The 14925-nt window shown below is 42.5% G+C and overlaps 1 protein-coding gene across 11 annotated transcripts in view; it reads left to right on the forward strand.

Moving 5' to 3' along the window:
* PIK3CB (phosphatidylinositol-4,5-bisphosphate 3-kinase catalytic subunit beta) overlaps nucleotides 1-10972 on the forward strand; it is an 89092-nt gene extending 78120 nt beyond the window's left edge. For all 11 annotated transcript variants that reach the window (XM_085587525.1, XM_085587526.1, XM_085587524.1 and 8 more), the window contains 7 exons: nucleotides 94-203; nucleotides 506-584; nucleotides 6018-6185; nucleotides 6613-6736; nucleotides 7791-7936; nucleotides 8749-8881; nucleotides 9345-10972. In XM_085587525.1, the coding sequence (XP_085443651.1) occupies nucleotides 94-203; nucleotides 506-584; nucleotides 6018-6185; nucleotides 6613-6736; nucleotides 7791-7936; nucleotides 8749-8881; nucleotides 9345-9482 (898 nt within the window). In that variant the 3' untranslated portion in view covers nucleotides 9483-10972. The remainder of the gene's footprint in view (nucleotides 1-93; nucleotides 204-505; nucleotides 585-6017; nucleotides 6186-6612; nucleotides 6737-7790; nucleotides 7937-8748; nucleotides 8882-9344) is intronic.
* Nucleotides 10973-14925: the final 3953 nt, after the last annotated feature.

Consider the following 14925-nt stretch of genomic DNA (forward strand, 5'->3'; position numbering starts at 1 on the left):
GTCTACCTGTTCTCTTATGTTCTGAACCATGTTTAGATCTTTTCAGGTGAATTATTCCTATTTAACTAAGACTTCTGTTACATTTTCTTCTAGTGTTGAGAAGTGTAGATATATGGATTCTAAAATGAAGCCTCTCTGGATAGTGTACAACAACAAAATGTTTGGAGGAGATCTTGTAGGGATCATCTTTAAAAATGGTGATGGTAAGAAATGCCATAAACTTTCAATTTTTTCTTTTCCTTCTTCACTGTCATGTTTGCACTTGAACTGTGTTATTCTGTATTGCCATAATGTAAGCATGGATTACTCTGAGATCAGTAAACCAATTAAGCATCTTCTGGCTGAGTTTCAAAGCATGGACACAGCCAGTCAGGATGATTTATTTATGATTAATACCACTTTAACCCTTGAGCTGAGTGAGTATTTTTAGATCCCTTTTTCTGAAGGCCTTGGGAACTGGAGGAAGTTTGAGGAGTTGAAGCAGTGGTGTCACCTCTTGTTGCAGATCTCCGGCAGGACATGCTGACGCTGCAGATTCTGCGCTTGATGGACATTCTGTGGAAAGAGGCTGGCCTGGATCTCCGGTAAGGAGCTCCTGAGGGCTGCTTTCTTTGGATGGAGGGTCTGCTTTGAGAAATAAAGCTTCCCTGCTTTTAGCACCTTCCCCGCTGTCCTTTTTCTACACATCTGGGGTGAGCAGAGGTTCCAGCTGTTATGGCCAAGGTGAGCAGGCTGTGGGGAGTGTTACCTCTGCTCCTTCCTGCTGTGAGCAGAGCTCTCATTGCTGCTCACACCAGCCCTTAGAGCCACTGGGAACATCTGCAACCCTGAAGTCACCCTCTCTTGCTGGCAAATCACAGTTTGGATGCCAGAATGCATTTTTCCAATCAGAAATATCTTTGTATCTTCCAAAGTCCCTTGCATAGCAGCTTTCTTACTTTTGTATCCTTGAACAGGTAAACATGACTTCTTTGAAGGGATACTGGAGTATTCCTAAGAACAACAGTATCAATCATTGCTCAGTGTTAATTACACAACCCACTAGTACATGGAAAACCTTTTCACCCAAATTTATGAGCCAGTTTTAGGTAATATAATTCACAAATTCCAATTGGACTTTAGGAAAATAGTCTTAAAGAAGGTACTGGGTGTCACACAATTAGAAACTGTTTTTAGCCATAAATTAAATTTTGTATGTCTGTTCGAGAGCTGTAATCCTCTGTGTGTAAGTTCTGTTTACAAGTCTAGAAGTTCTTACATTTAAATATTGCCTGAAATACTTCATACAGATTCCTGCAGGTAATTTCAAATTTTTTATGGTTCAAGTATAGTAGTGGGAAGTACTTAAGGCACGTAACAGCACAGGTTAGTAAAATTATCCATTCGTTACTTAGGATGCTTAAGGAAAGGCAGGAATGTGAATTACAAATTGTTTCTGGAAAGCTACAGTTGTGATGAGATGGTTGAGTGTGTGTGAAGTTGAACACTGACTTGAGGAAACCTTAGGTCATTTATGTCATTATAAAGTGACTGTGGGGAGGCTGATCCAGCATTTGGGGGCAAGGACAGCCTCTGGCAGCTGTGGAATCCCAGATGAGGCATTTCTCAGTAGCTGCCTTCCCAGAAGCTGTTTGTGGTTCCAGCCTGGGCCACACACCATGCCTAGCAAACAGGAACAGTGATTAGAGTAATCAAATATGCTTTTCCTGACTAAGGCTTTTTTTTTTTTTTTAATGCAACAAAGGAAAACCAAAAAGAAGCTCTGATATCCAAGATTTTTCTTAAAACTCTGTGAAGAAAAAAAAAGTAGAAAGGGGAAGTTCCTAGTGAGAATTGAAGTTCTATATTTGGCCTCTTCAATTTGTTTGCTTAACTGGGAGCATCTTCCTTCCATTCATCCTGTCATAGCTACAATTATGAAATAAAATCCTGGGACTGAGGCAGGGTTACAGTTCAGTGTCTGTCAAAGAGATTAGTCAGGCACTTGCCAAGACTCTGGAATGACCTTTCTTAAGAACAGAATTGGCCAAAACAACACTCAGAACACCCAGAGCATGAGGGCACAGCCAGCAGGGTGAGGTTTTGGCATCTCTGTGTTTATAGCCTGCGTCTCTCTCAAGAAGAGGCAGCTCCAGAATCTATGAGCCAGCAGTGGTGGAGAGAGTTCTGTGCCATATTCATGAGTCAGGACTCAGTGGTTACTTTTTGCTTGGATGAAAAGTATGGTCTCAAATGAAAAAGTAGTATCAGAGCTGCTTTCCTAAAAATACAGTGCCACATGCCCATACCAAAGAGTGCAGTCCTTGCTTCTTGCCCTGTATCATCCTTTCCCTGAAGTTATTTCCATTTGTGGATGCACAATGGATTTTGCACTTTTCAACTTTTTTCCACTGTGAAGAGTCTGATAACTCCATCCAAGTAAAAGAAGGGCTTCTCACTCGTGCCAGCAGTGTCAGAGCAGCCCTGGCTGCTGCTGCTCCACATCAGCTGTGTTTTGGCACAAGCAGATTGTCCAGCTTCCATGAGGCATGGATCAAATGGCAGCCAGTGCACCACTGAGCTGGGGACAGGATCACTGCCCTTCTAATGGCCCTGCAGTCTGCACTCAGTTCTCTATCAGTGATTGAAAATGAAACCTAAACTCAGTCTGTATCTAAAGCAAGCACAATATTCCCAGTGGGATTTCTCAACTCTAGAGAGGAATACCAAATATATATTGATTTTGAGAGCTGAAGGAGGAGGAATGTTTGCTTGTTTGTTTAACTGTCAAGTAATTTGTCTTATGGGTGACAAACAGGGCAGGAGGTGTATCAGAGAGGACACTTGTGTGCAGGAGGATGGCACCATGTGCTCCTGTAAGTCCTTCATCCTGGGCTCTCCCTGTGTGGGCAGAGCTGAGGAAAGCCAGGGCGTAGGGTGGATCTGCTTCCCAGAACAGGACCAGCACCAAGACAAACATTGACACTTAGAGGACTCTGCCTTTGGTCAGTTTACCTCAAACATCATCCACACGGCAGAGAGAAATGAACAAAGCAAAAAGTATATTTTTTAGTTCCCCACACCTTAATTTCTAAGACAAACTTGTACCTGAACACTGAGGAGGAAGTAGATGGCATATTTCAAATACATGTCACAGCAGAGGAGCACAACATCTCTCTTCCCAGGGATGCTGTGGGGTCTGTGGTACTGCACCTCTCAGGAAAATCCTTGTATAAGAAAGTGTTTGGGCTGCTTTAGCTCTGTTACAGCATCAAAGTTGTGTTAGTGGAGAAATGAGTAAAGTAACAGCAACAGAAAATCATGAATTTGAGGAGTTTGAGCTATGGCAAGTCGCCTTTGCTGTGGTAAATTGTCATAAAAGTATTTGATATTTGGTTACTTTTTGACCAGATGCAGGACATTCTCCAAAACACTTTTTCATTTCAGTGCCTGTCTATACTGGGCTTTGATTTTTGTCTCCCTTACATGTGTGAGATCTGAGGTTACATGGTGTGTATGAGTGAAATCAGACTTCATAAACATCCTGAAAAATGTATTTGTTACAACTCTTTAACATGTCATAATTTTTAAACTGTTGGACCTGAAGTTATAGAAAATGTATTGATAAATTACCAGTATTTTGTATGTGTTTGGAAGGGCACTGCTTTGGTGAATTAAACACTTGAAATAAAGAACAGTTTTAAATGAGTGAAGAGAATTTTCTGTCCTGCGCAGGATTTCAGTATTGATGTGTCCATGGCTTTTGCTGGCTTTAAAAAGCAGGGAGCATATCCTGATGACAGATGCTGAAGTCAGAAAGACCAGGATGAGATGGAAAGGGCCCAGAGGATTTGTCCCTAACTTGACTCCTGTCAAACTGTCTCTCTGACAAGGATGTTTTTTCCTGCAGTTGTAAGCACACAGCTCTCCAGGGGCTGCAGGCTTTCATCATTGCCTGCTTTTGAAGGGGAAGTTGTTGGCCGTGCGCCCGGCTCCACCGCAAGCGGGGTGGGTTGCGGTGCCATGGAAGGAGGCCAGTGTGCACTTTAACCTGGCCAGCTCTGGCTCCCATTTGTGGTGTGGTGATAAGGATGGGCAGAGCTTCCCCATGCCCAGGGGCAATCCCAGCCACCCTCCTGCTCCTGGAGAGCCACTGCACTGGGGACAGGGCTGGGACTGGGCAGGGCTCAGAACAGAAACAAGAAGAATGTTCCGAGCCTGCACTGCTCTGGAGTTGAGTGGTCTTGAAATAGCCTGTTGAATCTGGTTTTCAGTGCACTTTGTTGCCAGTAGGGAAGAATCCCAGTCCATATTGTGCTTCTGATGTCTTAGGATTTTAGCTTTCATATTTTTCAGATCCTGTAGTGCATTAGCATCTAACTCCAAACTCCATACAGTGTTAGTTACTGTCTTCACATTTTGGTCAGATAAAACAATCCCTCTGGGCCTGAAGCTCAAGGATACTTTACTGTCTGAGGCCCAAAAGTATTCAAAAAAGTGATTTAGGGGAAAGCAAATTGGGGGTAATTGACTTAATTAGCTGAAGCTGTAATTGGAGGATTAACCCCTGATATGTCAATGGACCAAACTCACAATTGTCTGAAAAACTGGTGCCCATTGTCCACCTTGGGTGTAGCCTCTGGGAGGCTTCTGACTGCCCAAGGTGTAGCTATTGAAGGCCTTCAGTAAATACCCACTTTATTCTCTGAATCTTGTCCAGCCTCTGTTCTAGGTAGCCACTCCAAGACACCACGGCTTGCTCCACTTCAGTTGTATTATCCCCTTGGTGGAGAAGCTGCTCAGTTCCCTGATAGCTATAAAGCCTAAAAAGTTGTGTTTAATTTCATAAGGAATTTTATTTCTTTTTCTTCCATAGCTTGGGATAATAGGCTGTGTCAATTTAGAGATGTGGTTATGCTTTGTAGCTATTCAACTTAATCTATTAAACTCTATATATAAAAATACTAATGACAGCTGCACCAGCAGTGAAGTTTTATATACATATATACATATGTATGTATGTATGTATGTATGAAGGTAGTACACACATCAGTTTTAATGTCCTGCAATTGTTTTATACAGCTCTGTAAGTCAGTGAGTGTTAGCCTATACCTTTTGTGCTGCAGTGTAGATTTTTGTTGGTATTCATTGTCTTACCCATGGACCATGACCATAATTGAGATCATATTCTTGGCCTGAGCTGCCTGGTACAAGAGCAGACACCTCAATTTGTGATGCATTGCCTTTGATAAGTTTGCTGTAAGTTTCCCTTGCAAATGCTGAGCTCCCATCTCATGGGGTGTTGCCATTCTGTTGCACTTTTTAAGCATCTGGAGGGAGGAAATGTATTGGAAAAAAGATACACTTAACCGATTTATGTACATCTCTCCTTGATTTTAACCTTTAACTGTGTCTCACTGTAATGCAGTGACATGGTAAGTGACCAGTGCATTCACTGGTCACAGTGTGTGAATGCACAGGTGTGTTCTGAGATACTAAGCCAGTTAAGAGATGTATTCCTGTTTTCCATTGGGTTTCTATGCTTCAGTTTAGTAAGAGCTGGAAAACATTCTTTATGTTAATATTTAGAAGGATCTCTATCTAGCATTTTCCCTTGAAGTAGGAGGATGGTGGAAAAGGATAAGATCCTCTTTTGCATTTCCAGCAATAATTTATGAGGAGTGAACTGGAGCAGGTCAGGGTCTGTCCTGGCAGGAATTCACAAATGCAGACACAGGGCTCCCTCTGTGGCTTGTCCTGGGAAGTTACAAGAAACTGGGTTCCAGTAAAAAACAAAAATTAGGCTTTTTAAAATGTCTCTCTTCTTTGCATCTATATGCATAATAGGAAAATGAAAATTTTAAATGTATTTCTGGTCTTTAACCTTTACAAGAAATTCCTGTATACTACCTCTTGAGAGTTTGCTGTCCACATGCGTATTCAGCCAAAAATAATGAGTATTCATCTCCAAACACTGAATACACTAAAGAAGCATTTTGCAGTTTTAGGTTCTGATGTGATTCTGTGTTTCCTTGCAGGATATTGCCCTATGGCTGTTTAGCAACTGGAGATCACTCTGGCCTCATTGAGGCTGTTTCTAGCTCAGAAACTATTGCTGACATTCAGTTAAACAGCAGCAACGTTGCTGCAGCTGCTGCCTTCAACAAGGACGCACTCTTGAACTGGCTGAAGGAATACAATTTAGGGTAATTTCTACACTTATTCTCTCAGCTATAGTATAAGCTACAAAATTTTCTGAAATTTCTCTTTTGTTCTGGAGGAAGGTGTGGTTTCTTGCTAATTGCTTTTTTAGCATATCAAATTTTGCCTGAGATTCATGGTACCCTTGGGCCTGGCATTTGCAGCATTTTGGCTGTATGCTGTTGAGTAAGTTAGATTAAATTTGGCAGCACAAACAAACCTATGAAAACTACATGAATCTCAAGCCTTGGTGTTGCCTTCCATACTGCATGTTCCCCATAGCTACCTTTACAGTGTTTTTTCCTCAAGTAATTCTGGTTTTACAGCATCCTAATGGACTTCTTGTTTAAACAAGCAAAAATCCTTTTTGACACCAAAGCATAACATGAATTTCAACAGTGTGCACTAATACAATTTTCTGTGTGGTTGCAGAGAGGACTTGGATCGAGCCATTGAAGAATTTACCCTGTCTTGTGCTGGCTACTGTGTAGCTACATATGTGCTGGGAATTGGTGACAGACACAGTGACAATATCATGGTCAGGAAAAATGGGCAGGTAAAAATCCCTTCTGTAGGCGGAATGCTTTTGGTGTCCTTGGTGTGCAAGAGTTCTCTTGAGAACATGTAATTTCTTTGGTGCCTTGGTGAAAGGAAAGTCGCACAGGGTTAGAGCTGAGGTCTGTGGTTCACTGAGGATTGGAGAGAGCTTCAAGGAAAGGAAATGTAATGCTGGGGGAAGGACAGAGAACAGCCTAGTCCATCAGCAATTCTGTATGGAGAGAGGCTGTTCTGCAGAGCTTTTACAGACAATCCAAGAGGCCTTATAATGATTCCTATTAATTGAATAAAAGTGGTCTTCAGGTATCTTGCAAAGGGCTGCCCTTAAAAATCCATGAACTGCATTTTGGAGCAGTGTGGTTTCCCTGAAGTGAGTCTGTGCAGCTCAGCCCTGCAGAAATGCTCCGTGTGGAGCCCAGCACCAGCACAATGCTGTACACTCAGAACCTGGGAGAGCTCCTAGACATGTGCTTTCTTTATTGCTACTCTGTAATGTAACTTGTCTGATTTAATTGAAATTATTCTTCCTAGAAAATCAGGAAAGATTATAAAATTGAGAGTTTTACAGACATTTGCAGTATTCTTTTTAAGTTTGTACTTTCTTGAAGAAAGCTGGAATGCCCTTAACTTCAATTCTAACATGGGGAACTGCCACAGGGTCCTTCAGATTACCTCAGCTCTGCTACCTTTGTCTCTATCCTTGTGTGGGAAGGTCTTGGATGTGATGATGTTGAGCCTTGTGCACTCATCCTTGGGCTCATTTTTGTCTGATACTGCCACCAAGATGTCTCTCTTTGGAAGCAGCAGCCTAAACTTGAGAGAATCTTTTGCTGCAGTGGTCACTTAGAAGAGTACGGATGTTATTACTGACTTTAACTCTTGAAGTGATTTAGAACCAAATACTCCCAAAGGGTAGAAACCACAACCTTTTGGAGGTTTTGGAGAGTAACAGCTGTTCTTGATACCTGTGTCCTGTAGAGACATTTAAAAAGTGACACATTTCACTGGAGAAATTATTTTTCACTTGTTTTTTGTTTTGTTTTTGTTTTTAGCTCTTTCACATAGATTTTGGGCATATTCTTGGAAACTTTAAATCCAAGTTTGGAATTAAAAGGGAACGGGTACCTTTCATACTCACGTATGATTTCATTCATGTTATTCAACAAGGAAAAACGGGGAACACTGAAAAATTTGGTCGGTGAGTGTTACTTTGATCTATTTGTAATTGAATTGATAATTTTTAGCATCCCAGAACCTACCTGGGGTTAGTTTGCTCATTTGCACTTGTGTGGAAGTGTGCCGACATGCATTTACAGAACTATCTACTGCTCTCCCTGAGCTGGAATGTCCACAGATGACTTCAGAACCAGGAGCTGCAGCTCTGCAGTTGATCCCCACAGCAGGAGGTGGCAGGTTACGCTGGGCTCAGCTCTGCCTGCAGCAGCTCTGGGCCCTAGGCAGGGCTGCCAGACTGTTGTTCAAGCACTGCCCTTAGGAAGAGGCTCCCTCCTGCCCTTCCTGTCCATCAGGGCAAGTTCATTGTGCTGCCCCATGCTGGCCTTGCTTGGATGCTTGGCCACGAGGAACCATGTGCTTGTGGTCCACCAGCCCTGGAAGCTGGTTCAGTTTTGACCATGGAAGGAATTAGAAATGACAGATATTAGAGGGACTGTAATAGAGCTTTGGCTTTTCCACTGTAGCCCACCCCATAGGATCATCAGGGCATTTCACCTAACAGATTCTCAGGGAGGTGGGACCATGACCCCTGGCACTTTGTTCTTTCCGAAGAGCAGCTGGAGGTGTTTCGTACCGAGGGCTCGCTGGGGAGGAGTGGGATGTGTCTGTGGGAATGCACAAACACAGGTTCTGTGGGCATTCTGTCCTCTCTGTGCTGTTGCACAGGCTGTGTTTGTCAGACAGCTGACAGAGTGCAGGTAACAGTAAAACAGTAACAGTTGCAGACACTTCCAGTGTGTGACTCTCCCTGGTGTGCTCCCTCCGCCCGCACAGGTTCCGGCAGTACTGTGAGGAAGCCTACCTGATCCTGCGCAAGCACGGCAACCTATTTATTACCCTCTTTGCACTGATGCTGACTGCAGGGCTGCCAGAGCTCACCTCTGTCAAGGACATCCAGTATCTCAAGGTAAAGTAAGAGCTACAGCTCAGCAGGACTCAGCATTTCTCCAGGATGTGATTTTTTGATGCCAAGATGAATACATTTTCATTGTTTTCCATTTCTGTGAAGATTTCCACACAGTCCTTGAAGTTTTCTTTTTCAGCTGTATAGAACAAGGTCTGTAGTCAGGCCTAGTGCTCAGAGGGTGACGATCTGTGCATCTTAAATGGAGTAATCTCAGAGATATTTTACATCTTGGCACAAGCATAGACCTAGAAAGGTGAAAATTATTTGCTTCATTCTCTTTCAGTTTTATTTTTAAACCCAGGAAGATATATTATTTAAACCAAATGATGTATTGCTCAATGAGTAGTAAGCAAAAAAGTGTCAAAGGAGAACAAACCACACTGTGGCTTGCGTTGAAAGGTGAGGGAGGGTTTAACTATGCTTTTTAAAACTCCTAACAGTCCTTGTTTCCCTGTTGCCTTAGGACTCCCTGGCCTTAGGGAAGAGTGAGGAAGAAGCACTAAAACAGTTCAAGCAAAAGTTTGATGAAGCTCTGCGGGAAAGTTGGACTACTAAAGTGAACTGGATGGCTCACACTGTCAGAAAAGATTACAGGTCCTAGGAGATTCTGGCATTTGCACTAAGCTGAAGGTTACCTTGATAAGTGTTTGTAAAGGGTTTCTGTGGTATGGACCAACAAAACTTCAGGAGGCACTGGGACAATGCTCTCAGGCACAGGGTGGTTCTTGGAGAGCCCCACACAGGGCCAGCAGTTGGACTCTGATCCTGATGGGTCCCTTCCAGCTCAGCACATTGTGTGCTTCTATGACCTGATCCAAAACAAGAACGGAAACGACAGCGAAAACAAACAGACTGAAATAATTCCCGAGTCGTTTGCACTCCGCTTCTGAATGCTTGATTCCAAGACTGTCTCTACAGTTAGTGAACATCCTGGATAATCAGTTCCTGCTGACTTTGCACGCTGAGAGCTACTAGGCATTTTTAAAAATTCTTTGGTACTTTATGGAGGTGTAAATATTTGTTTTTATACGTTAGGGTAATGTGCTCTAACATATCCTCAGGAGGTTTGAAGATCTCTTACAGAACTGTTCTTTGTTTAAAGTTAGGACTTGAAGAGTACATTTTTTTTATATCCTAATCTGGCCATAAAATGAGCATATTGTGTATATTTTTCATATGACCTCTGCCCTGCTGGCACAGATGCATTAATTCTACTGTAAATAGCAATGGTATCACTGTACTGCAGGGAGCTGCTTCATGTCTGTGCTGCTGCCGAAGGAAGGGTGGGTGTGTGGAGGGTGGGGGAGACCTGACAGAGGTGATGCAGCATCCAGATGTTCAGGGCTGCACAGCTTTCTTCCTCTGACTTAAGACACAAAAGAAGCCCTTCAGAATGAGGAAGGTTAGGCCAATTCCAGACATGCCTGAGAACCCCTTGTTGGTTACAGTCACTCAGCCTCTGGGGCTTTGCCTTCAGCTCCCAGAGGGGCACAGTTTGGTTTGGCTTCAGCAAGAAGTTCCTTCCAGCCTTACACTGAAATTCCTGTCTCAGATCAATCCTTCCCTGCGAAATGTACTGACCTATGTAAGGGATGTTTTCCTTAAATATACTACACAAAGTGATTTTTAAAGCATGCATACCAAAAACCCCAACTGGTTGGTGAAGCAAGAGTTTATGGGGAAAGATCATTCCAAGGAACACCAATGCAGTCACTGATTTTATGACTCTATTTATTAAAAGCTTGCAGGTATTTTGCTTTACTGAGATATATATGTTGAAGATGGTTGCTGCAGAAACTGGATTTGTTTTAATTTATTTAGTGAGGTACCAGGCTTTTGGGTGCTTAAATGGAGAGCAAATTTGTTACGTGCAATAGGGAACTGCTGGTTAAAAGATGTAACAAATTGTTCCTGAACATCAGCAAGAGAGGTTTAACTACTGCCTGTTCTCCAAGGAACACTGGTAGCTCTTGATTCTTGTGGACATTTGAAAGAGAATTAAACATATATATTTACTTTTTGACTAAACACTTGTTCTGCATAGAAATGTTGGATGGTGTATGAATTTAATTAAAGTAGGTTTTACTTTGTTGAGAGTGTTTTGTTTTTGTTATTTTGGGGTTTCCATGTTTATTTTAGAGGTTAAGAACTTACCGGGAATCAGTTCTGTGTAGGGCATTGATTCTCATCTCCTCACCCTATGGGCTTAATCTGTCTGAAAAGACTTCTAGAGTATTTTAAAAGTAACAAGTGGTATGTGGGTTGGTTTTGTTGGGTTTAGGGCTGTTTCTTAAATATACAATATAGTAGCATTTAAAGTTTGCCATGTCCTTTTTAAAAATTTTATTATTTCTATAGCAGATGGCAGGAAAGTTAAAAAGAAACTACATTGCAGGTGACAGCTCTGAAAAAAGTAATGACATCCTCAGGTAATTCACAGCATGTAAATTTGCATAAGGAAGCCTTCTGCACACATTCTGTTTTTCTGTGAGACAGAGCACTTGGATATCTCTGGTCTTGCTGAGGGAGACATCAGCTTTTCCAAGACTTTGGGATGAAGTTGGTGAGTGCCCCTTGGCTGCCTGGGGCTGGTGTGCATGGGCTCTGGCAGGAGGGAGCACAGTGGCATCTCCATTTTTTTCCTTCATTTCCGTGGCTCCGAGGGCAGCTGGGTTCCCTGTCCCACCCCAAGCATCCCGTGGGACTCAAGGCTGTGCTCAGGCTCCCCTCTGCACTGCTGCAGGGGAGAGCTGGGACCTGCAGGTGCAGGAACACCTTCCCTGCCTCCAGCAGGGAAGTTACCTCTTTACTGCACTGACTCAAGAGGTTTTGTGGTGGTTGAGGGGATTTTGGATGCCAGTTTAATGCAGGTTGTAAAAGTACTTGAGATGGTGATAAAATCCCGTTGCCTCTGTTCCTTGAGGAATACTTAGAGGTGATTAGGAAATACTGCTTCTGCTCAGTGTTTGTCTTCAATGGTTGTGCTGTGTTTGGTTTTTACCTTCTCTATGTTTACTCTTGGCAATTAATTAACAAGAATGGGAAAAGAAAGTTAGAGACGAGTTAAATGGTCTTTTTTTGTGTTTGGCAGGAAAGACAGTGAAGCGTTTTCCTCCTGTGAATTATCTTCAAATAGCTGAGAAGAGATCCCATCTCAAAGCAGTGCTTCCCAGGCTGACTTCTCAGAGCTGAACCCGGCAGGGAGCAGCATTTACCAAGTCACCAAAGCTGATTCTGTGAAACTTTCAGGTTAAGTTTTGAGTCCTGGCTGGCTGAATTGTATTAGTAAAAAGATCACCACTTTTCCCTGGTTTTTGTCATACCTGTGGCATAAAGACTTTCATTCAGAAAATAAATAAATAAATTAACTGCTTTGTGAAAAGTCAAAGGAGACTTTAACCTTGACACTGTCATCCAAGACTAGGTTTTGGTACATCAGTCCATTGATTATTTCTGTACTTTTCTCACAATGCCCAGCTCTAATACTAAATTGGTAAGTTAATTTGGGCTAATTTGGAGCATATTATTTTAGACCACTTCCTGAATTCAGAAGTCATCAAATGGTTAGATTATAATAAGATAATTTAAAGATTTTGTGTTGGACCTTCAGTTCATATGGTCTCATGTTAATTACCTTTCTTTCTATATGTCCACTGGAAAAATGACTTTTCCTTCTCAAGGCCTTCATTGCATCTGGCAGAGGGGAAAGCTGCTTGGGCTGCTTTAAAAACCAGGGCAGAAATTGAAATGCAGTGTGTAAATGATCTTTATTTGTTCTAGTTTATGATTGCATGATTGCTTGATGGGTTTACTTTCTACCTTGAATCATTTATTTTGTAACAAACGGTGACAGCTGCTGCTTTTACACTCCTGCTTGTCCTGTGTTGGATTTCCAGGGAAAGAGCTCCCATGGATTTGCCCCTCAGCTGTGGAGCTGCCTCCTTTCCCTCTCATGCTTGTATTGGTTTGTATTGGTTGTTTTGGCAGTGGGGTGTTAGAGGTTGTCAAGTCACTCACATTCCAGCAAATGCCTTGGACAGAGCCCATTCCTGTATTTAATATAAAAGAGTCCACTATTCCTCTTTAATCTCCCAGAGCTATTGAAATCAGATAATTAAATAGTAGAGGCTCTTAATAATTGATATGTCAGGCTATAGCATTGCTTTATTCTGTTGGATGGTTTCAAGCCTAAATCTTTTAAATATGTAATCAGTTTTCTATTATTATTCTTTTACAATATACTGTATTGGTGTAATTACGTGTTTGAGCCAGCTTTAAAATCTAAGCCTGAAATCCTCTGCTAAGATATAATAATTTTAAAAATTACTTGTCTGGCATGACACTCCAAGAGCTGAGGGAGCAGAGCTGTTCTGGTGCACCAGTGTCAGGAGGTGCTGCCAGTGCCCTGCTGCTTTTGGGCCTCATTGTTTGCACGGGGCTCTGGAGTTTTTGGAGACAAAAGGGGCTCACTGTGGTGTGGCTGATGAGATTAAAGCCAAGCTAAACTCAAGGTGTGGTTCTACTGCCTGACCTCAATGGACACACCTTAACCTTGGTGTGGTAGGAGCAAACACAGCACCAGCAGATCTCTGCAGCAGATTTTGGTAGCCAGTGCAGGCAAGGTGCAGTAATTCACCAGCTGCTGAGAAAGCAAGTATAAAACTGTTGGTGCTGCCTCAGTGCATAATAAAAATGTTGTAGTTACTCTCCCCAAACATGATTCCATGCCCAGTGGAGGAGAGGGGAGGTGCTCCTGCCAGGAGCATTGGTTCATCCTGATTGACTTTTAAAATGAATTAAAGTGACAATCAAGCACCATGGAAATATAGTTTTGGAGGGATTAAGGCCCTTGTAGCACAGGAGTGTTCATAAAATCTCATTTCTGGCTTTAGAAGTCTGCATTTGGGCAGGAAGTCTGGGCAATTGCTGGCAATGTGCAGAACCAGTGAAGTCTGGGCAGAAGGGAGGAACCTGGCAGCAGTTCATTCCAGTTCGTGAATCCTGCCTAAGGCTTTCTCTTACATGAAATTCCTAATGGGTTTTGCCCTGGGTGCTTCCAGCAGCTCGGTCTGGTTCCTGAAATGGTCTCTGTACCTCCTGCATGAGGAGCATTGAGTGTCTGACATTCCACAAAGGGAGATGAGCACTGTGGTTCAAGATACTCTGGAGCACAGCGTTGTATATGTGGCTCTGAACTCCTCCTGCTGAAACTCTTTTCCTGGGGGGATGGAAACAAAACACAAGAATAGATGTTGTAGCTCAGTCCAAGTATTCCCTAGGGATAGGAAAAAAATCTGGATTCCAGTCATCTTACCAGACGTTCATTCGAACAAAAATGGAACCGCTCCAAAAGAGGAGTGGAAAGGACAGAGTCCTTTTCCCTATGAACTTGTTACTTTCAAATTTAGGAAAAGGAGAAATTAAATGAAGGTCCTAATGTCCCAGCCTGTGTTCTTCTGCTTAGCTAAATAAAAGAACCCACAGCCATTAATATTTATAAAATAAATATTAATAGCTGTAGGAAACGAAGTCTGTTTAGCTTGTTCTCTACCAAAGAGCAAGGAATTAATCCTGCACATAGATTTGTGCCCCTTGGCATGTGAGGAAAAGGTGCATGCTGCTAGACTTGAGACTCTTCCCGAGGCTACTTCCACCCTTCACCTCTGCTTGGGAATTCCACAGTGGTGAAGTCTTTTGTACACCTGGACCTTAATGTCACCCCCCCTGCCCCAGAGCCTTGGCCTGGTGTCTGGAGATGTACTACACTGTTTGAAGAACTACTTAAAAATACAGGTCAGGCTTTTAGAGCTCAAAGAAGGCTTAAATACCTCGTGAGTTGTGATTGTCGTTGCTCCTTTTAAGGTGAGGTGCAGGAACACAAGTGAGATGTTGAAAGCCTGTGAAAGTTTGGAAATTCTAGGAGGGAACTGGGATGCAAGCTGCAATCCTTGTGGCCAGGACAATTTTTAGAAACCCCTTTCCCCCATAAAGTTGCATCTCAGAGGTAGTTAATTTAAAAATAAAACGTTTAATATTCTAGACCA

This window comes from Lonchura striata, chromosome 9 (genome assembly GCF_050655825.1).
Source record: "Lonchura striata isolate lonStrDom1 chromosome 9, ASM5065582v1, whole genome shotgun sequence".
Taxonomy (NCBI): Eukaryota; Metazoa; Chordata; class Aves; order Passeriformes; family Estrildidae; genus Lonchura; species Lonchura striata.